Genomic DNA, 24,866 nt, shown 5'->3' on the forward strand with positions numbered 1-24,866 from the left:
GTCAGAAACATAATCCCAAATACATTCGAGCCAACGGTCCTGTTTGCATGTTCGGCAAGTCCCATCCCAGCATCAAAAATCTATTTAACTCTTACTGCAAATCTCTCAATAGCGAACTCGAAGAGTCCAATTCCCCCAACCCCCAAAATCCCAAGGAGGGAAGAATGTGACAAACCTTGGCATTCTGGCGTCCTTGGTACCCTTTCTCTTACCGAAACCGCGATGTCGTCCGATTTTTCTAGCCTCTGCGAGCTCCCGGGCTCTGGAACGTGAGTGCATGGTCACAGGCTTGTGGATGATGAGGCCATCGCTCAAAAGCTTGCGGATGGTCTGGCGGGAGTTGGCGGTGGAGATCTCGTTAACTTCATTGGGATCGAGCCAGATCTTGCGTTGGCCGCAGCCGACCACGGAGGCCGCCAGGCGCTTCTGGGTGCGAAGGTTGACCCTGCCATTGTCAAGAAACAGTGGTTTTTTTTGTCAGTCAGAAATTCTCCACTGGATTTGTGGATTGTGTATGCGCGCTACTGGAGAGCGGACGGATATTATTGCGTTCAAATTTGCGGAAGCTGGGCAGAATGGTGCTGCGGAGACTTGGAGTAGATGAAATATGGATGGCCGTGGGAGATGCAGAAGGGACTTACATCTTGATGCCGGATATTATCGATGGTCGGTCGTTGACGGATTGGATGTTCGAATTCCCACAATCAATATTGACGACGGCAGATTTGCGTTTGGGGTTGGGGAATTGGCCGCTTAGCTAAGCAGGCAGCTAAGCGAGCGAGAGCCCGCACTTAGGGCTTTCATGCGCTAGGCTTTATTCGGATACTACGGGCTTGGCAATATTGACAACTTTATCATAATGCGGCTCTTCGTTTCTTGTGGAATTGAGAGGAGCGGAATATAGTGCATCAGATGAGATCTATCAGGTATGATTTTATCGCATACAAAAGTGTAGTGTAGCTGATAGGGACGAGCAGACACAAAAAATAGTGAGTATATTATTCAGCACTACAAACAATCAGCATCAGTCGTCGCCTATCGACTCCTCCAGGTCAATTCTTCCCACACTCCAAACCTCCTTTTCATCCTCAAGCTCATCACTGGAAAGTCCCAATCCCCCCTGGCCACCTTCAGCTTCTCGCCTCTCCCGAGCCTGGTTTGCAAGCTTCAGGGCAACGCGTTTAAAATAATCTTGCATGCTCCGTTTTGTGCCCGTGGGCAGCTCGGCTCCTGCGCCATTCATGTATTTTTCGAATACAGTGGCTCCGGATTCGACTACTGAAAACAGCGCCAAGAAAGCTGCTTCCGCGGCCAGTTTAACTGGTATCACAACATCCCGCACACTAGCAAAGACGTATGGCGCCAGGAGATGGAGATGAGGGCGAATGAGCTCCGGATGCAGACGACTGACTGTTCGAACAATGACCAAAGCTATCCGGCGAGTATCCGTGGGCCCACCGGGCTTGATTACATTGGCAAGAGCTTCTACTAAAGGTTTATCTGTCTCAAAGTTTCGCGTTATGCTCTCTGATAGAAGATACTTGCCTGCCGCAAGAACGCTGTTATCCGATATGAATGTCTGTATTAACAAATATATTAGCTTCCTGACCCTCGATTAAGACCACCCGTGTTGTGCTTACATCTTTGTTCGAAATGCCATTGGATATGACTGATGGGGTCTCAGACGGAAATTTTCCCACGAGAAACGCTGCAGATTCCACCAAAAGCGCATTGAGGTTAAGAATCGAAGAGTGGGATAAGTGAGGCGTGAGGGCACGGCTCCTATCGATATATAGTTAGCCTCTAAATGATACAAAATTAAATTTGTTGTATAATTACTTTATCAGTGGAACGGCAGCAGTAGCTGGAATAGTTTTGACAAGAGCCCCGAGAAGCCCGGCATTTGTAGTATTCATCGCATCTGTTAGGGATCAGTATCAGGGCTCGGACTCTACCAAAAGACTGGCTCCGGAGACATACCATCTCGCTCATTAGACTCGTCGTCAATAAGAGCGAGGATCGCATTTCTAGATGCATCACTCATATTTTTACCCGCTTTGCTTACAACTTCATGCAATGCTTGAAGCATGGCATTTCTAACACCAGAATCGGAGGTTTTAGAACCAGCGACAAGCTCTAGACCACTATATTAGCAGGTTATATTATGCTGCTGACTAGGATAATAGCTTACCAGCTATGAGTGGATCGACCCTAGGCGTTAATGTTATCAGGATTCCTAAACCTTTGGCAGCTCTCTTTCGCGATACATCACTCGAAGTATCCGCCAGTCCTCTGGCGAATGTCCGCTGCAGTTGCGGCAAGAATGGTTTCACAAATAGAGGTATCTTTTCCAGAAGCTTGTTTAGAGCTAAGAAAACGGCGCCTAAAGACATATTGTTAACATGTAGCCACAGGCCTATCAGATTGTCAAGATAACGTACACTTGATATCTACAGATCGCTCTGAGACAACTCTGATCAATGGACCGGTGATTTGAGTGACATATGGTCGTAATGCTTCCGCACTTGTCCTGTCTATTATATCGGCAATAGCAAGTGCAGATTGTACACGCTGGTCCACATTTCCATTGAGAAGCCCTTGAAGAAATATTGGGAATATCGATCCAATTCCTTTCGGTAAGCAAAATCCTGGAAGATCAGATCCTGGAACACCAACTTGCCGCAGAACTTGACGCGTTGGAATGACCAAAACTTCCATTTCCTCCTTTTTTATGTGTGTAGTGAGTTGTGTTAAAGCATCCCATGCCGCTGTCACCACGCCCTTATCGTGGTCATCAAACGAGATAAGCAATACGCGAATCAAATCGGGGTGGTAACGGGAAATATCGACGTCTGTATGGGAGAAGAATTTCCCTAAGCGAGTGGCAGCATTTGCTCGTTTGTGATGATCCTCATGCTTCATCAGCGATAACATTACGCTCATTGAAGCGTTTAGTCCATCATATTCATCCACAGATTCCAAAATAGTATCAAAAGCTTCTCCAATCTCATCCCTGAGCTCATCATCTTTGGTGGAAACAATGGTATCCATAAATGCATTTAATATGGCAGGTAACCTTCGGGTCATAGAAGAACTTGCTACTTCAGCCAACGATGCTAGAGCCTTTGCATTGAATCCAGAGATAGGTGCGGTCAATAATGTTGGAATGAGATTGGGGAGTATCAAGTTGGCTCTCGTAGTTTCCGTCAACAGCGTCAAGAGGGCAGAGAGCGCTTGTTGTGCATCGGCCTCGCATCTAAGAAGATGAAGTAAATTGGGAAGAACCTGGTCAACTACTCGTTTGCCTAGTACTTGTTGCAGGGCATCAAAGGCGTCGGCTGCAGATTCACGCACGGTCTCGTCATGGTCTACCAGGGCAGTCCGCACAATCGATACGAGAATCTTCTCATAATCTTCAAGTGATTCAGCTGAAGCGGAGATGGCGAGCTCTCGTAATGCAATACAAATACCTTGCCTCGAGTCCACGTCGGTAGATGCAACGAGACCGGCTTCCAGCGACGGTAGCAGTGTTGACAAGACCCCTTCTCCAGCCTTCTTGATAAGCTCGCCTAATGCATTTCCGGCAATAACCTTCTGTTCCATGTTGGGACTTGCAAGCCGGCGAATGATGAGCTGGGACAGGGTAGGTACAAGTTCTTTCAGGGTCCGTGGGGTGGCGACTAGTGCTTTCCAAACCGCTATTGCTGCACTTCTTACCAAACCGGAAGTGTCACAGCGACAAATGTAGAGAGAAGAGAGAACCTTGTTGCGTTTTTCCTCTCCCAATACTTCAAGAAGGGATTGGCCAGCTTGTGCAACCTTGTCTTCTTCCTCATCATCCTCTCCTCTATTTTGGATCCCAGTGAGATTGAAGAGCAGGTCGCCAACCAACTCCACGGAGCTCAACCTAATGCGGTAATTGTCATCAGCTAAGCCTCTCTCAAGTTCTGGTAATAAGAGGTCAATGGATTTGGTGGCGAAGTTTTTCACCAGGAGTCGCCCGGCACGCAGGGAAGTCTCGCGGATTGCCTCGACATCATCTGCCAAACCAGCGAGAATAGGGGGAATGATTTTGTTAAGGTAAGAGGCAAAACTGTTTCCAAAACAGGCAGGAAGAAAAACGAAAAGCGACATAAACCCTTCCCTGACTGACGCCTTAGCACTTGACACATTTTGCAAGATAGTAGGCAAAGTTTCTTCGAGGCGCGAAGTACCCAATCCCGCAAGGACTTCAGATAACGCTTGAGCGGAACCCAGCCGATCACCAGCCCCAGTATCTGATTTGAGAGTGGTCATAAGGCTTGGTATAAGGTCTGGGAGGGCGTCTTCGCCGAGTTTTTCGATAAGAGAGCCAAGTGCTTTGGAGGCCGTTGCACGAGTCGTCGGGACAGGGTCAACGATGGCAAGTTTCAATCCAGCGACTAATATCGGCAAATGTGAGATAAGATCTTTACGTTCTGTGAGATGAGCCAGACTGCCGATAATCTGAGCTGCTTTCTTTTTGGTAGCTGACCGGTCCCCAAGTCCACGTTCGAGGATTCGCACAACCAGTGCAAGGGATGGTGCATCCAAGTAATGGATGAACGACACCTTTATCAATGCGTCCAATGCTTCGTCGGTGTATTTGGTAGGGTCGCTAAGAGCTCTGAGAAGAACACCAACAAGACTCTTCACTTCAGGGTTGCTGATCACTTCCCCAAACCGCTGAAGGCTCCGGTTTGCAGAATTGCGAACCTCCTTGTGACTGTCATTTAGGACAACTGTGAGAGGAGGGATGATGTCAGGGAGACTAACGGCAAGTTGCTGAGGGTCAAGGTATGCCATAGCTCCCAAAAGGTCGCAAGCTCCCTTTTTGCTGCGCCACTGCTGATCGTCAAGTCCGTCTAGAAGGGTCGGGAGGATTTGCTTGACACCATAAGAACTCAGATTTGAAAAGCATGTTTTAGCAGCATCTAAGCAAGCATTGCGAACATCGATGCTTGGGTCACCAAAGCTGCTCAATAGCTGCGGAACGATTTGGATAACGTATGGCTCGAATATACGCCCTAAGATCAACGAGAAGAGTTCGAAAGCCATAATGGCACCTTGTCTTTGATTCGCTTCCTTCTTGTTCTCCAAAGCATCTGTAAGGTGGGCCATAATACGATATTCTCGGAATGCCGATACTCCTTTCCCGCCAACAATACCGGCTAAACCGTATGCCGCACCGCGTCTCGATGCGTATTGTTTTGAATGAAGAAGTTGGTCAAGCATATCGCGGATATAAGAACCCGTTTCTGTGCTCGAGAGTCTAATGACGGGGGGAAGGCACTCGGCTACTGCGAATTGAACGGTTTCGGATGGGGTGGATAGAGCGGCAAGGAGTTTCCCGATAACGGTGTCGACCCGTTTATCTCCTGGCCCCCAGGTGGCGAGCTAGGGATCCGTATAAGACTACAACAGCCTCGTTGAGCCAATCCGATTGTTCACTCGCTTTATCTGACGTTTCTAATGATTGTTCAAATAGTTGCATCAGTTGTTCGACATTTTCGGCGCCTCTCAATGTGATAACAGCGCTACCACTTTCAGCCATTTGGCGTCTCACGAAAGCACTCTTATCTATTAGCGGGCCCTCATTGATCAGGAACTGAAGGAGTGTGACGATTTGGTCTTTTTGAAAACCCTTCACCATTTCCCCAAATGCTAGTGCAATTCCACTTCGAGGCTCCCATTTGTCTTGCCCATCAACTTTTTTAGGCATGCCGTAGGCATCTTTTTCTGGGGCTTTAGGTCTTACTTCTTCTCGATATTTCGATTGTAACTTTGTAAAAATATTAGTGAACACTTCTGGGCTAACTTCACAAGCATGGGCAAGTGCTCGCGCCGCTGCCCCTCGAAGTTGTGAGTCCTTGGTATCAAGATACTTGATCAAGAGATCTGCGGAATTTTCATCAACATCGAAAGCATTCTGCTCCCAAATGGCCTCCGCCGTTTCTCTATTCTCCGCTACATGGTCGTGACAACCCAGCCAGATGTACTCCGAAAAGTCAAGGTCAGTAAGATCCATCTCCGCCAAGATAGCCTGGAGTACCGATGTTCGCACTGATATCTCATGGACTATCGAAGCCTTGAGAATGACTTCAAGCTCATTTCGATCGATGTTATGGGTTATACACCTGCAAAGGTCAAAAAAGGTGTCTCGAATGATTTTATAGTATTGGGTATATTTCTGCATAGAGGATATCAAAGTTTGTAAAGTCTTAATGCGAGGGAGTCTATTGTCGGAGACTATAAAGATTGTAAGCCATCTTATCCTGAACCTATAAATGTCTATAGAACTTACACGAATTTGGGTGGAAAGATAGAAACTCGAGAGCCAGTAAAATTTGCTCTCCTTTGCTATCTTTTGACTCTTCAATTCCATCCCTATCAAGTACAATGAAAATCAAAGGGAGGATATATGATAGGGTAGCAAGATCAAATGGTCGCTGTTCTGAACCCAAACGAAGACGGTAGAGAATTCTTGCCACAAGTTCTACAGAGATTGGTCAGTTGTAAGTATTTAAAATCAACCATTTGTGGAAACCCACCCCCTAGAGGTTCATCTTCTAATGCCGAGTCTAAGTAGGTTCTCCCAAGTGCTCGCAGCGTAGCTATTCCAACAAATGGTCGTAATAACCCAAGCCTTGAGGAGATTCGATTTGAACACGCAACGTATGCCAATGAAATAGCATCCGCGACTAAGACGCCGGCTCCAGCTTTCGCCATGTCCGTAAGGCACCCGACAGCGGGATTTATCCATGTCTCGACATCAGTTGGGGGACCTCGGGCAAGGCTTTCAACAATCCCGGCACCTCTTTTGATTATTTCTTCCTCTGTTTCAACATCTTTTCGAATTTCAGCCTCTTTTACCAACTGCACATTAACTTTTGCCTGTTCATCTGCAGTCAACTTTTTCTCTTGTTGGCCTCGCTTCTGTGCAACTTGGGCCCGCAGCTCTTCCTCCCATTTCAAAGTGTCCGCATCCTTACCCTTTCCTATAACAGGTTTAGATTTCGTACTCAAAACATCCACAAACATCGTTCCTTCAGGTGTCCGGGCTATAGCAATGTCAGTTGGATCAAATTTCAGTATTCGCTTCGGATCCAGATCTTCATGAAGTTGTTTAATGAGACAGGGAATCATGATATCGGGAGCCACGAAAGCTAAATCAGCTGCAGCGCTCCATGCCGCAGATTTTCCCTTGGTTATCTGTTTTCGAATTGGGTCCTATCAAAGTTCAAGTTAAACACAACATAGCTTCCTAAAGCATTTTTTTGAAATGACGTACAGTTATAGCGTTTAGGATCTGAGACATGCACTCTTTGTATTTCTCATGAACCAATTCCCTCGGATCTATACCGGTTTTCAAAACAACGTCAATCCATTGTGTCCCTGGTATCAACAGTGGCCGGCAGAGAACGAGTAATTCAACAAGCTGGTCTTTGAGAATTCCATTGGTTATTTCGTTTTCAGGGTAACGTTCAAAGGGTGAAAGGCTGATAGCTTTGATTACGAGGTGAAGTTTTTCATTTCCAGTGCATGCACTGAAAGAAGCCGAGTCTTTATTGGAAGTATCCAGAGAATGAAGCCAATCCCACAATGTAGTTATCGCTGTTATCCCAACAAGGGCTGGATTCCCACAGTAGCATTGTTTGAAAGCACTCACTACATGTCTTCGGACTTCTGGAGGAGTACTAGATGAACAGATCATGTAAATGAAAGCCTGTCCCCATGCGTCTCTTGCGGCAAGGTCTCCAGCCTCAAACACCTTCGATCGAGCAATTGTAGACAGAGCACGTGTTTTCCATAGGAAGTCATCCGCTGAAGTCAGTTTCGTGTAGATTTTAGGATTCAGAAGGAACGAGGGTTTAGGCGATATAGAAAACGATTGCTGGAGAACCCTGTCGTACGCCAGTAACAAAGATCCGTTCTTATCTTTTTTATTTTTGAGTCGGCTTGATAAAGCAGTCATGATGAAAGCTATAGTAATAGCCCCACTCTGAACCGCAGGTAATGGGTTAGCGGCTATGTCATCAAATGTCTCCTGAAGTCTGGCAACTATTGCATGTAAGAAATCTATTTCGAGGATAGAACCAAATAACTGTTCATCCTCCAAACCCCACAAAAATTCTCCAACGTTGACCAGCCACAATTTGCGGAAGATTATTCGTTTCTCACTGCAGCCTTTCGCTATAGCTGTGAATATTTCCTTCCCAACAGGTGCTGCAGCGCGAATGAGGAAGGCAAAATGAAGGCAAAATGACTTAATCTCAGGCTCCAAGGCAATTTCACTAGCTTCGCGGGACAAGGCCGTGACGAGTCCTTCCAGTATAAATTGAGATGTATTGGTGGAAGGTGGAATAACCGAGAGTATTTGAACTTGAAGGCCACGCTGCTCGGCGTTGGTAATTTTCTGAGTTTTGAGGGGTGCCACCACTTCTTCTACTACCTTCAATAGCCAGTGTTCAGCCCTACATCTAGAAGCCAGGCTTTCAAAAGCTTTGACAGCACCAGTTCTGATAGCTGGATTTGTGGTCTTGATATTTGCTAGGAGTGGCTTGCAGAAACGAGTAAAGAATATTTCCGATATGTCGACCTTTGAGTGTATTGAGGACGCAAGGGATGGTATAACTCCGCTTAAAACAATTTCAGGAGCTCTAAGGATGGCTTTTTCCAGGGATGGCCAGACATTAACCTCAAGGTCTTCAGCAGTAGCGAATGATATAAAGAAATCGTGTAATCCTCCTACAATATGGAGTGGTAGAACTGTCCTCGATCCAACAATCTCCTTAGCATAGTATTGAAGTATGCCAATCTTTAAATCTTCCAGAATCGGTTTTCTATTAGGAATCCGGTGGCTGACCCCAGCTACGATCCCAAGAAATGGAGCATTTCTTGAACCCGATATGGCATCACTCGTCAAGAGAGGAATTGCCCGCCGTAGGATCTCCTCGCCTTTTTCCTCTGCGGAAAAAACTGCTCGCAATGCTCGTCTGGTCACGACAACAGCTGAGTGCTCCACACTTCCTTTGGTTTTAGTACGCAAACAAATTTTCGATGGACCTTGGCATCTGCGGACAAAATCTCTAAACAGACTGAAGGGAGTCAGGCATCTCGCTTAGGAGTTGTAGTAGCAGCGAACACCATTCTGCTAAAACAAAAGCATTCGTAGAAGCTATTGTCGACTTGGAACATTCTTTCTTTAATTCCTGAATGAAATATTGAAGGTCGAGGCTTGCGGTTGGAATTCGAAACAGCGCACCGAGACATTTTTGCACTGCTTGACGGGAGGCGCGGTCAACGTAAAAGGGATATGTCCTGAATAAAAGCTTCACAATTGGTCGAAAGAGGTCCTGCGAAATTTGGGATCCTTCAAAATATTAGCTTAAATCGTAGCATAACGCGATAGGTAGGGAGTTGTTACCAGACAATTTCTCATGTAGCTCATGAAGCCCATGGCAGCGACGAGCTGTTGAACCCGAGAGCACCACTCTCTCCAAATTTTCGAAACAGCCCTCACTCACGTTGTTCCTCTCAATTTCGTCCATGTCGCATGGCTCTCGCGCATGTTGGGACTAAAGAAATCAATATGGAGGTGATTGCTCGCAATGTATGGCTCTCCGTTGTTTGTCGGTTTCGGAAGAAAATAACGGCGGCGGTTTTTGTGGGGAGTTGTGACATTTATCAGTCAGCAAGTTTGACAAAAAATCACACCTCAGCCAACAACAGGAACAAAAATAACGTCCGATTGCGTATCCATGTGTAGGTTTCTCTGCCATACACGGTGGTTTATTGGTTTAATTTTGTTATTCTCTATTGATTCCCTTTACTATTTTATGCAGACTTTATATCCCACTGAGCTCTGATCTATAAATTTACGTCACTGAGAAAAAAAAGGATTTGCCCCACCATGGCCCCCAACAGGAAGAAGAGGAAGCCTGCTTCAAATCCAGCCAGAGGTTTTACAACAATCTCAGTACCATCGAAGCTGAAGGCGCCTGAATCTTCAGCATTATTTTCTTCCGCCAATGTGCCAATGGAGCCTCAGCCGGAGTCACGATCTCAAACGGCTTCCGTCGGGGCCCAAGAACAGCCTGAGCTTCAGCAGCTATCCCCAGATGAGCTCCAAAAGCACCTTGAGGATGCTGAGCTACAGCTGCTGGTGGAAAAGTATGGCGCAAAATGTAAGAATGACTCTTCTCGCCAAGTACTGAAGTTGGAGACAGAGAAACGTATCTTGCGGCCCCAGGCTTCAAATCTAAATGTTACGGACTGGCTATCTCCTGAAATTCTCAACGAAATTATGGAAAAAGAGAAACTGGAGATAAATCAATACAGTGAGCAAAGCTCTAAAGCTGAAATGGAAGAGACCCAGATATGTTCGGAAGAGGAGCTCTCCATAAAACTTTGGACTCTTCGAGAGTCGCTTCTAGGCTTGGGCTTTACACAGCTGGATGTTGAGGAAGCGCTGAAGGCTACTCTGAAACTTTCTTTCAATAATTCAGCCGCTCTTAAAGACATTATATGGGGCTTAGACCAATCTTTAGAGTGGCTTGCGATGAGTTGCGATGAGAACGATCTGCCAGCATACGACAAGCTTCGCAATAACGACTCGAAGATTGCTACCAACGATGCTAACCTCCAAACGAGTGAGCCTATCATTTCACTGTACTTGTAGAGCGTCCGCTAAATATCGATAGGTAATGCAAGCTCTACTCCATCTAGCACTGGTTATAATACATCAAGCGATACTCGCCCAAAGGATCAGGGAATTCAAGCCAAAACAGGACTGAACCTAGCCTGCCATAGCTCTGATGAGTCTGACTGTGATCCGGATTTTCTTGTTCCTAAATATGTTGAAATCCAAACGCAACTTTACGTGCAACAACCAGATTTGTTTAACCAGGTGAATAAGAGGCAAAGAAAAGGGGTTTCATCGTTAACACCAGAGAATGATAAGACTTCGCTTAACGCTGCTAAGCTTAAGAACAAACTTTCAAGGATCGAAAATGACATTTTGTTTGACCGCGATCAGGCAGAGAATATGTGGCAAAATAAACTCGCTGAGCTAAGAAAAGATACCGCGAAATTCTTACGAAATGCCGTCGCTAAAGAACAGCAAATTGAGCCGCCTCCTGCTGAGTTGAAAGACACCCAAATCCAGGACGCCTCTGACAAACTGGCCGAGTCTATATGTTCAGGCTCAAATGAAAATGATGATATGTTAGGCGGTTTGTTTGGTGCTGATTTGGAAGGCCCTTCGGCACCATCTTCGAGTTCTGGGCCAAATGGCAGCACAATCATACGCAATAGGGATTTTGGAAATCCAACGGGCATGAACCCACGACGAGTCCTCGAGGAAGCGTGCCGGGCAAGGTTTGAGAGATATCTCTTTTGTGCGGTTTTCCCTGGCTAACTTTTACCTAAAAAAGGGACTCCGGCTGTAAAATATATTACAGAGACATATCATCATCGCCTTTCTCTCATCGCAAAGAGATTGAAATTAGATGGTCAAAGGCACAGGATATCGCACCGCAACCACCACTGGGTGACATATCATTCAGAAGTGATTCGCATTTAGTATACGCATCTATGTCCTCAATATCCACTCCTACTCCCTTACAAGCTGAATCTTACATATCTACTGTGGCTCTTTTTGCAATACTTTCTCATTCTCAGAAAGAGAATAAAATTTACATGAAATTACCTGCCGTGTGGCGGGATCTATGGGACGAACTTACTCATGTTAAGAAACAGTATGAGGACGAAGTTGATAAAGGAATTCTGAAGGGCATTCAAAAGCTAGTCCAAGAGAAAATGTCAACGCTGGAGGAAGATGTTATTCTTTTAGGAGGTTTCGTGAAACGGAAAGGTGGAATCAATTCTCCTATTCCGCGGGAAACCAGTGTGTCAAAACAAACTGCCAGGACGCATGAACAGCTCCAAAATCTCTGGACGCAAAGATCCTCAACATCTTCTTTCGTTTCTATGGAATCTTTCCGAAAGACGTTACCCATATGGCAGTTCAAAGACCAGATTTTAGACACCCTTGCAAGCAAACAAGCAATAATTATCTGCAGTGAAACGGGGAGCGGGAAAAGCACTCAAGTGCCATCGTTTATACTCGAAAAGGAACTGCTATCGGGCCGTGATTGCAAAATTTATGTTACCGAACCTAGACGAATTTCAGCCATGTCCCTGGCTAAAAGACTGAGTGACGAACTCGGAGAGGATAAAAACGCTGTAGGGACAAACCGCTCCCTTGTTGGATATGCTATTAGATTGGAAAGTAAAATTTCAAGTTCGACACGACTAATATTTGCGTATGTATAGCCTACGGTGTAACCAACCATTTTCTAACAAGCTTTTGCTAACAAATTCTCCAGCACAACAGGTGTTGTCGTTAGAATGCTAGAGCGTCCTAGGGATTTCGAGGATATTACACATCTAGTATTAGATGAGGTACACGAACGTACAATTGACAGCGATTTCCTTCTGATTATACTCCGCAGGCTGATGCAGGAAAGACCAGATCTGAAGCTTGTATTGATGTCAGCTACAGTAGATGCCGCACGGTTTTCAAAATATCTCAATGGCGCCCCTGTATTGGATATTCCGGGTCGGACGTTTCCTGTTGAAGTTAAGTACCTGGAGGATGCTATCGAGATTACGAAGCATTGTCCAAACAATGATGGACTTTCTGCACTAACAGACGACGACGACGACGAGTTGCCAGACCAATCGCATGACAAGCCTACAGGAGACTTATCATCCTCTTTGGTTGGATACAGTAGGCAAACCCGGGAAGTTGTAACTGGAATTGATGAATATCGCCTAGACTACAAACTCATAGTCAGTCTCCTTTTAGCGATTACAACAAGAAAGGAATTTGAGCAATACAGCAAAGCCATTCTCGTTTTCATGCCTGGAATGGCAGAAATTCGGCGGCTAAGTGACCAAATCTTATCCGAGCCGTTATTTAACAAAAGCGATTGGGTCATACATGCGCTACACTCCTCAATTGCTAGTGAGGATCAAGAAAAAGCATTCCATGTTCCACCTACAGGCGTGAGAAAGATTGTGATCGCAACGAATATCGCAGAAACAGGTAAGCCAATTTTCTTTATTATCTCTACTCTCAACTAATTTTTACCAGGCATTACGATTCCCGACATTACGGCGGTTATTGATACGGGCAAAGAAAAAGTTATGCGGTATTTCTCAACTATTCATCCTACCCGATCAATTACTTCAAGATTAATGATGGAAATAGGTTCGATGAGAAACGACAGCTATCCAAATTAGTTGAATCGTTCATAGCGCGCGCCAACGCAAAACAGCGTCGAGGGCGTGCGGGTCGAGTACAGAGAGGCCTTTGCTTCCATTTGTTCACAAAGTTTCGACATGACAAATTGGTTCGTTTAATCATGTCCTTGTCTCAATCTATGAATTAAAACACCCGCATATATTAACGACGATCAACAGCTTGCAGAACAACAGACACCTGAAATACTCCGGCTTTCGTTACAAGATCTCATCCTTCGGGTAAAAATATGTAATTTGGGAGAAGTCGAACAGACACTTTCGGAAGCCATCGACCCTCCCTCACCCAAAAATATTCGCCGTGCCATCGAAGCTCTTAAAGAGGTCAAGGCATTGACGAATTCGGAAAATTTGACTCCACTCGGTAGACTACTTGCGAAGTTGCCTTTGGACGTCTTCCTGGGCAAGCTCATTATATATGGGGCGTTTTTTAAATGCTTAGACAGCGCTGTTAGCATTGCCGCTATTGTTTCATCTAAGTCTCCATTTGTCAATACGGTTGGCTCTAACACACAAAGAGAGCTCGCCAAACTTGCGTTTAAACGAGGTATTACATATTCTATCCTGAGTATTCTATTCTTAATATTCTAATCGCTGAGACAGGAAACTCCGATCTTCTTACTGTTTATAATGCCTATTTATCCTGGAAACGGCACCGAGGTACTCCGGGAATGAGTGAATATGCATTCTGCAGGAAAAATTATCTAAGTTCTCAAACCTTGCAGAATATCGAAGATGTGAAAATGCAGCTCTTGACATCAATTGTTGACTCGGGACTCAACCGAATCTTGATCCTGCGGAGAAAGATTCCCTTATTAGGTTCGCACAGTTTTTCCGCTAATTCTTACTCCCCCTTCTCTGATCAAGTCTAACGTCGACCAAACGCAGAGCTCGCTTTACCGGCCGCCAACGCCAATTCTTCACCGTACCCAAACGGATGGATATCAACAGCGAAAATGACATAATCGTAAATTCAGTCATTGCGTGGAGCTTCTATCCCAAACTGCTTAGCCGCAATGGAAAGGGTTGGAGGAATGTTGCTAATAATCAAACTGTGTCCCTCCACCCAACATCAGTGAACAACAAACCGGATGCTACATTGAAGTGGCTTTCATTTTATCACATTATGCAAGCTGGTACTCGATATCTAAACGCCCACGAAACTAGCCCCGTGGAAGATTTTGCAATTGCGTTACTCTGCGGGGACGTCGAGTTCAAGGTAACTAATCCGCTCCTGCTTCCTGTTATGCATCCTTCTTTCTCTCCCTGCATTTTCCCTTGCAGATGTATACTGGCTTTTTTCCACTCGATTTACTAACATAGAACGAAAGTTATACGCTGGAATAATTGCCATAGACGGCGCGCGCATTCGATTCTCTGTCAAGGATTGGAAATCAATGCTCGCCCTCAAAGCACTCACTACTAGAGTACGAAATGCATTATCTTTTGCTATTCGCAATCCGCACAAAGAATTGAGATCTAACCAGAAAGGGTGGGTTGAGTTATGGCAAAAGGTGTTTTCAGAGGCAAAGGAAAGAGAGCTTGGAAAGAATCGTTCTTTGTTTTGATTTGCTTTTCCAGATTTTCGTAGTATAAGGGAAATCTTCTTAGGATTCATCGACAGAGGAGTATGTAAAAGTTGGCTTCATTTGGCTGACAACGCCACACTGATGGGATAGTTGCGTTTTTTTATCTGTTTGGATGGAAGTGATCTCTTGAGGGTGAATATTTCGTCGGTTGTTATATTTTGTGATAGTAATATGTCCACATAATTGAAATTAGTGAGACATTAACCCACTCATTGGATGGATGTCAAACAAATGATTCAATTCTAAAATATCTAGTATGGCTATTAGCTCATAAACCTGCTGCACATGACAATGAAATTGGTTTCGTTGAGTCACATAACAAAAGATAGGAGAGGCATAAGGCAATGACATATCAAATGCACAAGAGAATGAACCCTCTAGAATCCTGGGTACAGTTACAATTCTCGTTGGAACATGCTTAGGACACTTCTCTGTTTATCCGGCGCCATGTGCAAAGCTGCAAATCGAGCCTCTGGGAGGCGACATCCAGCTTTGACGCTTTCCAAAACCCTGGATACGTACAGTCGTTAGTCAACATCTTTTAGATATCGAAATGGCTTTTACGATGACAAGTTGCGATTGAGATGAAATGTAAAAGCTCCAGATAGATATGTGCGCTTCGGTTGTATATTGGGGGAGAGGTGGGAAATACAAACCATTCAACACCGACAAACTTCAAACCCTTTCCACCCACCCGTTGTATTTCACGCTGCAGCTTCGTCGCTGCAAGACCTCCGCCAGCACCACTTTCGTTTCGATTGTTATTTGGCCTTCCGAGAATAACATGAGTAGCTGTACGTCGAGCGAGGGCGAAAGTGACATTTGCACCATTTGAAACGAGAAGATGTTTGAGTTTATGATCCGAGATGAGAGGATAAGTGGAGCCGTTGACATAAATGGTCAAGTTAGCAAATATTCCCTTGGATGTAGACCCTGGAAATTCTGGCTGAGGAGTCATATGGAGTTTGGTTTGGATAGACTTGGGAACTGAACTGGAGAAAACTGTTTCTAATTCGCTTGCTGCCGGTGTGCAAGATTTGATAGGTTCAACTTTTCTCCCTGAGCCAGCGGTATCTGGAGTATTTTGAGCTTGATCTCGATGGACCGCCGGGCAGTTCTTCTGCCTTTCGCTTCCCGGGTCACCAAGAACAAGTGTTCCGTTTCCTTTTGTGATCGCGCAATGAATCTTGTCCCGCTCTGTGGTGCACTCCGTATCTGGCCTCCCTTGCACATCTAGTCGCCTTTTCTTAACACCGCCCATTAAATTCCTTATATCTCCAATCCGCTCCTCTCTCCGTCTAATGTCATCATATTGATCTGAGGACACCCAGTCCCATTCGCTATCCGTTCCGCCGCACCCGCCGCCGCGACCGGTGGTATCTCTAAATTGCTTCCCAAGTTTTCGAGATAATACCTCTTGCCACCCGGGAGAACTGCTGCGAGAATGTTCAGCCCGTTGATGTCCCGTCGATACAGAATTCCAAGGGTCAAAAGTCCCAAGAGCGGTGGCCGAGGGAGTGGTTAATATGTCACGGATGGAAGAGGGTAGATGGCGCTTATTGCGGGACATATCGTTTGCCCTTGCTTCGAGGTTTAGCACAATATACTACTACTAATAGTATCGAGGGAGATGGAAGAGTTCATTATATTGCTGTAGTAGAGCCCTGCTGTATCCACAAAATCAAAAGATAACACAACCTCTCATTACCTACATAGTAGGTACGCAGGAGTGTTGAGTAATAGCGAAGCTGATATGTTTCTTGGTTGTCAGCCTGATATGTGGTGATGTTATCGTTTTTCCGAAAGTGGTTTAGCTGGTGGGGATCGAGCTAAATAAGATCTGCCTCTGATTAGTCATGCGTTATTATGTTTCCGATCCATCTGCTTTCTTCATTCAACGACAAAATGTTGAGAAAACTTGTCTGAGACCTCGGCACCACAACCAAAGCGTTTGCGTATATGCGCGTCGTACCTGCTTCATGCTTTGTCTGGATGCACAGCTTATACATTTCGGGGCCAGCGCCGTTCGGTGCCGATATGAACTAGATTGAGCATACCACCCAGCACTTCGAAAGATACTAGTAATAAAGTGGGACATACTGTATCTCATATCTCACATTTGATGTCCCTGTGTTCATAAGCAGACAAAAGCGTATACTCGGCTACCACCCAAATCATATTCGAAATGTAAGGGGAGCTTGGGATATGGCATTCCAAGGAAGCCAGGTTGATTGAGCTGTCACGAGCTCGTCCGATATGGTAGAAAGGCGCAGCCTAAGACATCAACAGAATATGAGCGCCTATGCTGGGCTGAGGGCCTCTTCTTTGAGTTCCTTGTCTGGCAAGTTCCCCATTTGCGTCTCAACACCCTGCTCATGACTCAGAAATGATCTGAACTGCTTTACGTACCCAGGTCCGGACTGTTCTCCTTTGTGTTGTCGAGTATTGACATGAAGTTAAGCTAAATTTTACAGCATTCTACGCGCCCATGATTGGTGGCAGGTCGTGAGCTCTTGATGTAATCCCGTTTTAGCGCAAGAACTAGCTAAAAAGGATACTCTCCTCAAGATCATAGTGGTATTAAACGACAAGAATTTTCATGTATGTCTAAATTGCATGTGGAGAGCCTTTTCTACTAACGAGAAAGAAGGTCTATGTGATCGACTATCCCCTATTCCGATTCGCGGCTCACAGTCTTTGCATTTCGCAATTGCAATTGGTGATTTGTCCAAACTACCACGTTGCTCTCGAAGGAAATATGTAAATTAGGGACCATCCAAATTCTGGCAGCTTATCGTCGATTTTTACATACAAAAGCTGTTTCTTGCCAAATACCTTTTGGTTTTGGATTCGATTCGGTCAAAATTTCCATTTCCACTCTTCTTCCCATCAGCAGCCTTGTTCCAGTGATATCATTTGGTACAGTACATGTATGCACTGTAAATCCCTGCAGCAATGAACAAACAATACACCAGTGAACCATGGGAAAATTCCTTCTTTGCCCACCGCAGAAGCTTCAACAACATTTGGTATTTCCCATTCGAAATTGATGTCCTTTCCCAGGCCCCAGGGAAGAAAATTCAATAAACGGAGCAACAATGCAGCACAAGTGGCGTTTTCTGTCCCATAGAAACTAGAGGGAAAACAACCCAACTTCTTCTTCCCGTTCTTTACGGGATGTTTCGTCCTTGCCCTTCAATGGGAGGGACACACTACGTGGCACCTGTGAGATGGTGACATTTTTGCATAGGCTACCAGTTAACCGCACCCTGTATGTGGCTCCAGCGAAAGCGCCAATCGCCATAAAGGTTGTAGCCAGATATTATTTCCATGTGCTGGAGATGGCTAAGGCAACAATGGGTTGGTGGGAATACATGTACGACATGAATATGTTACCTCCCGTTACCTTGGCGAGTAACCCACCCAATCGGGCAATAGAGTGACTTTCCATCTCGATCTATGATCGACCAACAGAGAATGTTTCGGCTGTGGTGTAAAGATATCTATTTTCTAACTTTTTTTCGCCTCGGCAAAAAAATCTCCCTCCCAAGCCTATTTTTTATTCTTGGTTCTCCTGCTACGGTTGTCCAAATAAATAAGCACTCGCGAGTTCTTCAGGTAACTCAAAGCGTCTTCAAAAATCGGGGAACCGTGGTTTTGCTGGTTTTCTTAAAATCGGATCTGTCACCGATACCTTTTCAGTTCATTTCGGAGACATATTTTATCTATTTTGCCCGTGTGTCACTCTTGACTGAGCTGTTTGGCATTCCTCATACCTCTTTAAATAGCCATATGGCGGACGAAGAGCGTCGTACGCACTCCTGTTCAACTCTGATAGTCGATTCATTGCTCCTTGGTATCGATATTTTTATGCTTTTTCGATTACGGAATTGCATTTTCAAACATCAACCAAAGGCAATAGGACAGCATGTGGGTGTTATCATTGCTATTGCAACTTTTACCTGTCATTGTCGGGGAAGTATGAAATACAGGAGTAAGTAAATCCATCCACGTAACAACGGACACCGACCTAACATGCAAACGTGGGCTGTGTACGAGCATATTTCTCTGTCTTTATATAGGATATAGTATGTAGCGGAAATATTACGCTTTTGATGGCTATGGAACTATCGTCTCCAACGCGGCTAGACTATTGGACCATTATGGAATAAGACATCAGTGGGAAACAAATGCGAAGTGACTCTCCCCGAGAAAGACGCGTGCTTTTAATGTTTGTGGTGAGTGAGGCAAAATCAAAGAGGAGTTCTGGGGGATGCCAAAGTAAGAACAACCCATATTATCAGTGGGAATAGGGGGAAATAAAACCATACTGCATTGTCTTCCCCTTGAGCCCCCCGCGCGGGAGGTTCTGAGCGTCACGCAACGCCACGAGGCAGAGTCTGTCAAACACTTTTAGCCATCAAGGCAAAAGGCGTCTGTGTTCAAAGTATATGTGTATACGTACAAGTGTTCACAAGAAACTGATGTACACATTTCAAGCATCAGACTTTGGGTATTGACAAGAGGAAACAGAGTGATGCTTTCCACCCTTTCAGCACTTGCAAAGGTCCATTGAGAGACATCTGGCGCCATTGGTCATATTAAATCTGTCATTTCACACGACGTCTCCAGTCACTCCTCCAGTCACGAAACGATGTGATCGTGGACGTAGAAGTAAAATAGGAAGAACATTGAGAAAACTGTGTCACAAGGACCACAGGTTGTCGGAAAACAACAACTGAAGATTACCATATCTATCTCACTTTATTGCTCCAGTTGGCAAAGATATACAAGTTTGGTCCAATCTGAGATGGGCGGGGGCGTAAATATGCATTGATAGGGGTTGGGCGTCCATAAGACGAAGGACTCAGGAAGCAACAGGCGAGTCTTCATTTTGCAACTCCAACCTCAGAAGCACAAGAAGCAGTGGTATCAGAACAAAATTTTATCCAGAACTTCTCGTTAACACAACACATATATACACATTGTGTATGATGGTTGACCCATTTCCTGGAAATTAAAAGCTTGTCGTTCCTGGCGATTAAAAAGTCACACGCACGACACGCGACACGCGACATGCCCTTACGCCTTTGATCTCCCTGTGTAAATAATCACAGCATATACCTCTTCTTACACGTACGGACGAGGTACTGCTCGTGTTGCGCAGGCTCGGATCCATCTTCAACAAAAGCCGAAATAAATGCAACGATTCATCACCAGGCTCCCGTCAGGCTGACCAGCGGAGTTGACCAACCGATGGCATTAAACCGGACTCTTCATAAAGTGGATTGAACATCTGTACCCCATACTTGGGCCGTGAGGGGTGTCCTGGAATCTCACAAGAATTGGTGATGGGAGACGAAGACCCATCAGCCAGACCACTTCAAGTTCGGAAAGAAGGAGGTGCTGGGGGCCACTTGGCAAGGAGCCGGGATATGGCCCAAAGAGGACATGTTCGGAAAAGCCAGTCCAACCCGAGCGGGCACTCCTGTCTTGTGATGTAACTCTTGTACTCACAGCTAGCTGCGATCTCCGAATATAAAACGCAGCTCCGTCAAATAATACAATCGCGTGAATTGAGGGTATTTTGTGGTGTTTTCAAAATGGTCCCTGAATATAGTCCTTGGTGGGGTGAGAGATTCATTCTGTGTTCGAGGCAGAGATGGAAAGCTAGGCTGGAGATGGTTTGGCGTAGCTCATGGCTCCAAGATAGGATCCGTGGCGTGGATCCGTCCTGTCGCTGCCTTGCATACTCGCATATGCATGAACGGGTCGATGCAGCTGAAACGGGGCAGGCCATCCACAAGTGAGCTCTGATTATGCTGGTTCTTCAAGTCTTGGACCAGTTGAGAAGCGACTAAAATCTGTACCACATCGGGAAGCAAGGGCGGTGGTGGGATGCACTGGTGGTGGGGTCACTAGAGTGCGCCAGGATCTTGGACTTGGGAGTTGAGGTACAAAACCTCGGAGAGGTCATCAACAAAAAAAAAAAAAAAAAAAAAAACAATAATCACGCAGTGCTCGTGATCCCGTAGTGGCTAGAGGTCAGCGGCCAAAAACAAATATCCAAAGTTGGAAGCACTTTCCTTGATCGATGTCGATATGTGAAGCCAGGATCGCTTTGACCATTATCTTGCGAATCTGAGGCGAGCTGATCGCCCACGCTAGACATCTAGAAGCACTTGAGTAAAATATCCAACGTGGTTGATTTGTTCCGTTGGCTGATGGGCGGCAGCGCATTATCAGATGATAGAGCCCCAAGCCGCAAGTTACCCTTGCAAGTAGCACGACAAAACAGCGCCAAATTCCAGGAAGATAAGCGGTAATTCTTCGGGAGTCCAGTTGGTGGAACCGTGCTGGCAGGTGAATAATACCAGCCAAGAACATCCTGGGACATTGCTAACGGGCCAAGCGACGCTTGGTGGGCAACATTCAGGGATAGTATGATGGTCAGAGTGTCACATACGTGGTTGCTTCCATCACCAGTCAATCAAGACCAGGTGCTGCGATTGACAAGCCCAGCTTTCGGGCTATCCCAATTCAGGTAGCCTGTTTGCTGGCGATCAACGAAGCCAAAAAATTATCCACCATACTCTTGCTCCTTTGTTCTTGACTTGTTGCTCCCATGATTGGAGGCAGCGTCATCTTCGCTCAAGGCCTTCCCTTTCATCCGGCCCGTCGATACATGATCCGCTTTTTCCCTCATTGACTTCACCCCTGGTTGTTGTGTGATTTGTTGTCGGCTTGTAATTCTCCCCCAGCCGCCGCCAAATGGTGCGGCTCTGGGCTGTCTAGAGACTCCAGACCCTCTTAGTGTGTGCTGTTTTGGTTAAATCCCCTTCCCCAGCATCGTGGCCCTGCCTCTTCCGTCTCAACTGCGCGTGCAGGACTCCGAATCCAACACTTGTTGACTTTGTGGGAATGAAATTTCCACAATTTTCTTGTCCCGAGATCCATCTATCGGTCTCTAGCGATATGCATCGTAATATCTGGTCGAGTCAAACGCCACGAGTACCGAGCGACTTTTACGATCGACCGGACATTGAACCTGAACCCTGCGTTAGAAGTACGCAGTATCGATTTCAAGGCTCGGGGGTTTGCTCTTCAATAGCGGTAATGACCAGCTTGCTGCTTTGATCGCAGAGTGGAGTCCTTGCTCCTTTCGCAAGGGAGCCAGCCGCCTGGAAGCCGTGGACCCTGCAAATTTCAGTATGGGATTCCAATGGGTTAGCATCGAATTGTATTTACCGTCCAATACTGCCACAAAGTCTTCACATCATTCAATGATAAGAATCCATCAGACACTGAATGTTCGAATGCCATTGAACAGCTAATGATGGGTGCAGACCGGCTGGTGCACTTCGTCGATGCATCGCATCTAACCGATACGCTAAAACAGATATTAATAAAATACAGATCGTATTTACGTCATATTTTACCAAGTTAACTACTTCGTATTGTTTGTTATTTTGGTACTGTACCGACTTTCGCTAGAGTTTTTTTTTTTTTTTTCTATACGAGAAAGACCACATCACACTTTCATGGGAAGTGATCCTGGATTGTCAATGATGGCGCGACAAGTAATCATACTTCCCAGGAAGCTGCGCAGTCTCTGTATCATTAGTAGATCCCTTTGGATAAGTCTATAGACGACAGGTTAACGTTCAGAATAAAGCGACCTTAACTTTCTACACCTGGTGTATGTTACCATTGTAGGAAAGAAGACGAGGACACACACACCAGGGATGGAGTTTAGGGAACTGAACCTTCCACGGCTCCGTGTTCTCATTATCGTTTCTTAGAATCTTGCAACCGGAGGGGTAGTCAGCGTGGGTGCAACGATGATAGATGATGATAAATTTAGGCGGGGCATCATCACTTTAGTAATGAGCTCCACCTTATGCCTTGAATTATTGACAGGGAATTGTGATCACGAACAAGCAACGAGACTCCAATGCCCTCCCAAAAAAAATAGGCTAGTAATCGAGTACATGATTACGGGTCTTCCGCGTTCGCTCTCGAGGTCGGATGTCTGCGCGGAGGCGGAATGTCTTACAGCTCTATCCGCTCACCCATGAGTATCCTCGAAAATTTTAATGCTCCTTAGATATACAACCCATGGAAAGAAAAGCCGCCGAGGCTCAGCAAAAGCCCACGGACATTAGAATCCGGCTATGCTTTGGACCACATGTAGTTGATCGCTCGTATCCCCAGTGGATACAGTTGGTGCGAAATTATTTCCTCAAACAAAGTCTTCGCCAGATTGCAAAGCAACTTTGGTTCTGATAACTAACTAGCCTATACGTCACTGAGAACTTTCCGCTGCTCTTCATACGAACTTCTTTCCCGCATAGCTTTAGATGACAAACATGAAAGCTTGAGAGTTCCTTGAATGGCAAACTAATGGCTGTGCGTACGGGGATATCTCACCCGGAGGCCCAATGTCTGCACCTGCATGCATCAATGCGGTCATCAATCAAGCCTAATTCCAGTATCACACTTGCGCTTACATACCCGACAACCCCCACAAAATAATGCAATGCGAGGTTAATTCCACTCCCTGCAGCTGACAAGCAATTCCGGCGGGCTCTTCCAGCTTCCCCTTGCAGCAGCAGCGAGTTCCTTAGTTGTGGTCCTGGCGATGCCACAAGGATGGACGAGACGGAGCCATGTGGATTGGACCAAACAGCCGATAAGTAGGTCAACTCAATTGATCATACCAACGAACTTGCGGACGGTTCACATGTACTGTACATCGTACTGTACATCGTCCTGTACATGTGTTTCTCCCCACCACGGCTTATGGAATCGTGTTTCCGAAATTGAATGCATAAGAACAAGATATTTAACTTAGAGCCTCTCAAGCCCAAGGAAGCAAAAATATAACCAAGTCATTGCTTTTTAACTCCATTTCCTCGACCCACAAACAAAGGGAAACCAGCAATATTCCCTCAGATCATACCTGGCTATATAAAGTGTGGATGGTTGATTACCTTAAGGATCTCCACTTGAATAAACTACAATGTGTATTTTCTTCATTCTCATTTACTTAGAACGTGCTGCAGCACTACCTCGTAGCTATCTATCGAAACCTTCCGACTGGCCACTTTGGTCCACATTGAAAACATGTACCTCCTATCTGTATATCTACATTTATCAAGTTGCTTATCTTGGATGTGATTCATTAAGTTGCTCCCAGTTCCTTTGCCTACTCAAGTTATTTCCCTATGGGAACGTTGGACCGACTTAGTTGATAAAGTCTTTGACTGAATCTGTACCGATATTTTTACCTGCGCTTTGGCATATGCAAATATGTATTGTCCATGCTCCGATAACGATCTCTCTGATTAGAAAACCCTCAAGATTTGGCTTCTAAAATTTTCGTTCAATAAACTGTCTCGCACAAATTGAAAAATGAAGATTGGAGTATATGATTAGATTACCCCTGGTTGAGCATTACGACTATCACCTCGTTACAAATAGGAATGGTGCTTCAGAAGTTTGGGGAATATGTCAAAGATTTTTTTTACAGCAGCAACAACCAGGCACCATACATGACCACCTACATAGCAGAATGGCATTCTTAGAAAATCAGTCATTCGGTTCATACACAAACAAAATCCAATCCAGTTGAGAGCCATGGTATGAGGAAAATGCTTCCGTGGAATAGGAACATACTACCTAGTCAACCTAATGCTCTTTTGAAAAGAATTAAGTCGTATCAGTTTCGTGCCGCTCTAGTCCCAATTGAAATATCAGGTCAAAGGGACAGCACAGCGTCTTTTCAAAAAAAAAAAAAAAAAAAAAGTGAGACACACTCATGCAATCGTGAACAAAGAAAATGGGTCGCCCTGGGTCGATCTCAAGACTGGTTGGTACTGGTAATTAGGGTTAGGGCTCAATCCCGTTCGCTTTGGTTACCTCACCTCTGTG

The 24,866-nt window shown here is 45.4% G+C and overlaps 4 protein-coding genes across 4 annotated transcripts; 2 read left to right on the top strand and 2 right to left on the bottom strand.

The window, feature by feature from the left end:
- Positions 1 to 105: 105 nt before the first annotated feature.
- On the bottom strand, positions 106 to 7,993 carry HCAG_07408 (60S ribosomal protein L19; the record flags this gene model as incomplete). Its single annotated transcript, XM_001537936.1, has 13 exons — positions 106 to 445; positions 642 to 757; positions 1,076 to 1,579; positions 1,641 to 1,782; positions 1,840 to 1,921; positions 1,981 to 2,136; positions 2,192 to 2,383; positions 2,442 to 5,004; positions 5,438 to 6,267; positions 6,323 to 6,514; positions 7,041 to 7,248; positions 7,310 to 7,456; positions 7,688 to 7,993. The coding sequence occupies 13 exons, from the start codon at positions 7,991 to 7,993 to the stop codon at positions 106 to 108; spliced, it is 5,778 nt and encodes a 1,925-aa protein (XP_001537986.1).
- Positions 7,994 to 9,931: 1,938 nt separating this feature from the next.
- On the top strand, positions 9,932 to 14,309 carry HCAG_07409 (conserved hypothetical protein; the record flags this gene model as incomplete). Its single annotated transcript, XM_001537937.1, has 11 exons — positions 9,932 to 10,205; positions 10,230 to 10,670; positions 10,700 to 10,721; positions 10,747 to 11,397; positions 11,481 to 12,344; positions 12,408 to 13,129; positions 13,178 to 13,235; positions 13,295 to 13,436; positions 13,507 to 13,891; positions 13,948 to 14,163; positions 14,233 to 14,309. The coding sequence occupies 11 exons, from the start codon at positions 9,932 to 9,934 to the stop codon at positions 14,307 to 14,309; spliced, it is 3,852 nt and encodes a 1,283-aa protein (XP_001537987.1).
- Positions 14,310 to 15,328: 1,019 nt separating this feature from the next.
- HCAG_07410 (predicted protein) lies at positions 15,329 to 16,503 on the bottom strand (the record flags this gene model as incomplete). The annotated part of the gene is made up of 2 exons (XM_001537938.1): positions 15,329 to 15,443; positions 15,590 to 16,503. 2 exons carry the CDS (start codon positions 16,501 to 16,503, stop codon positions 15,329 to 15,331), a joined length of 1,029 nt encoding a protein of 342 aa, XP_001537988.1.
- Positions 16,504 to 18,968: 2,465 nt separating this feature from the next.
- On the top strand, positions 18,969 to 19,105 carry HCAG_07411 (predicted protein; the record flags this gene model as incomplete). The annotated part of the gene is made up of 2 exons (XM_001537939.1): positions 18,969 to 18,985; positions 19,030 to 19,105. 2 exons carry the CDS (start codon positions 18,969 to 18,971, stop codon positions 19,103 to 19,105), a joined length of 93 nt encoding a protein of 30 aa, XP_001537989.1.
- Positions 19,106 to 24,866: the final 5,761 nt, after the last annotated feature.

This window comes from Histoplasma capsulatum, genomic scaffold, assembly GCF_000149585.1.
Source record: "Histoplasma capsulatum NAm1 scaffold_8 genomic scaffold, whole genome shotgun sequence".
NCBI classification, from domain to species: Eukaryota; Fungi; Ascomycota; class Eurotiomycetes; order Onygenales; family Ajellomycetaceae; genus Histoplasma; species Histoplasma mississippiense.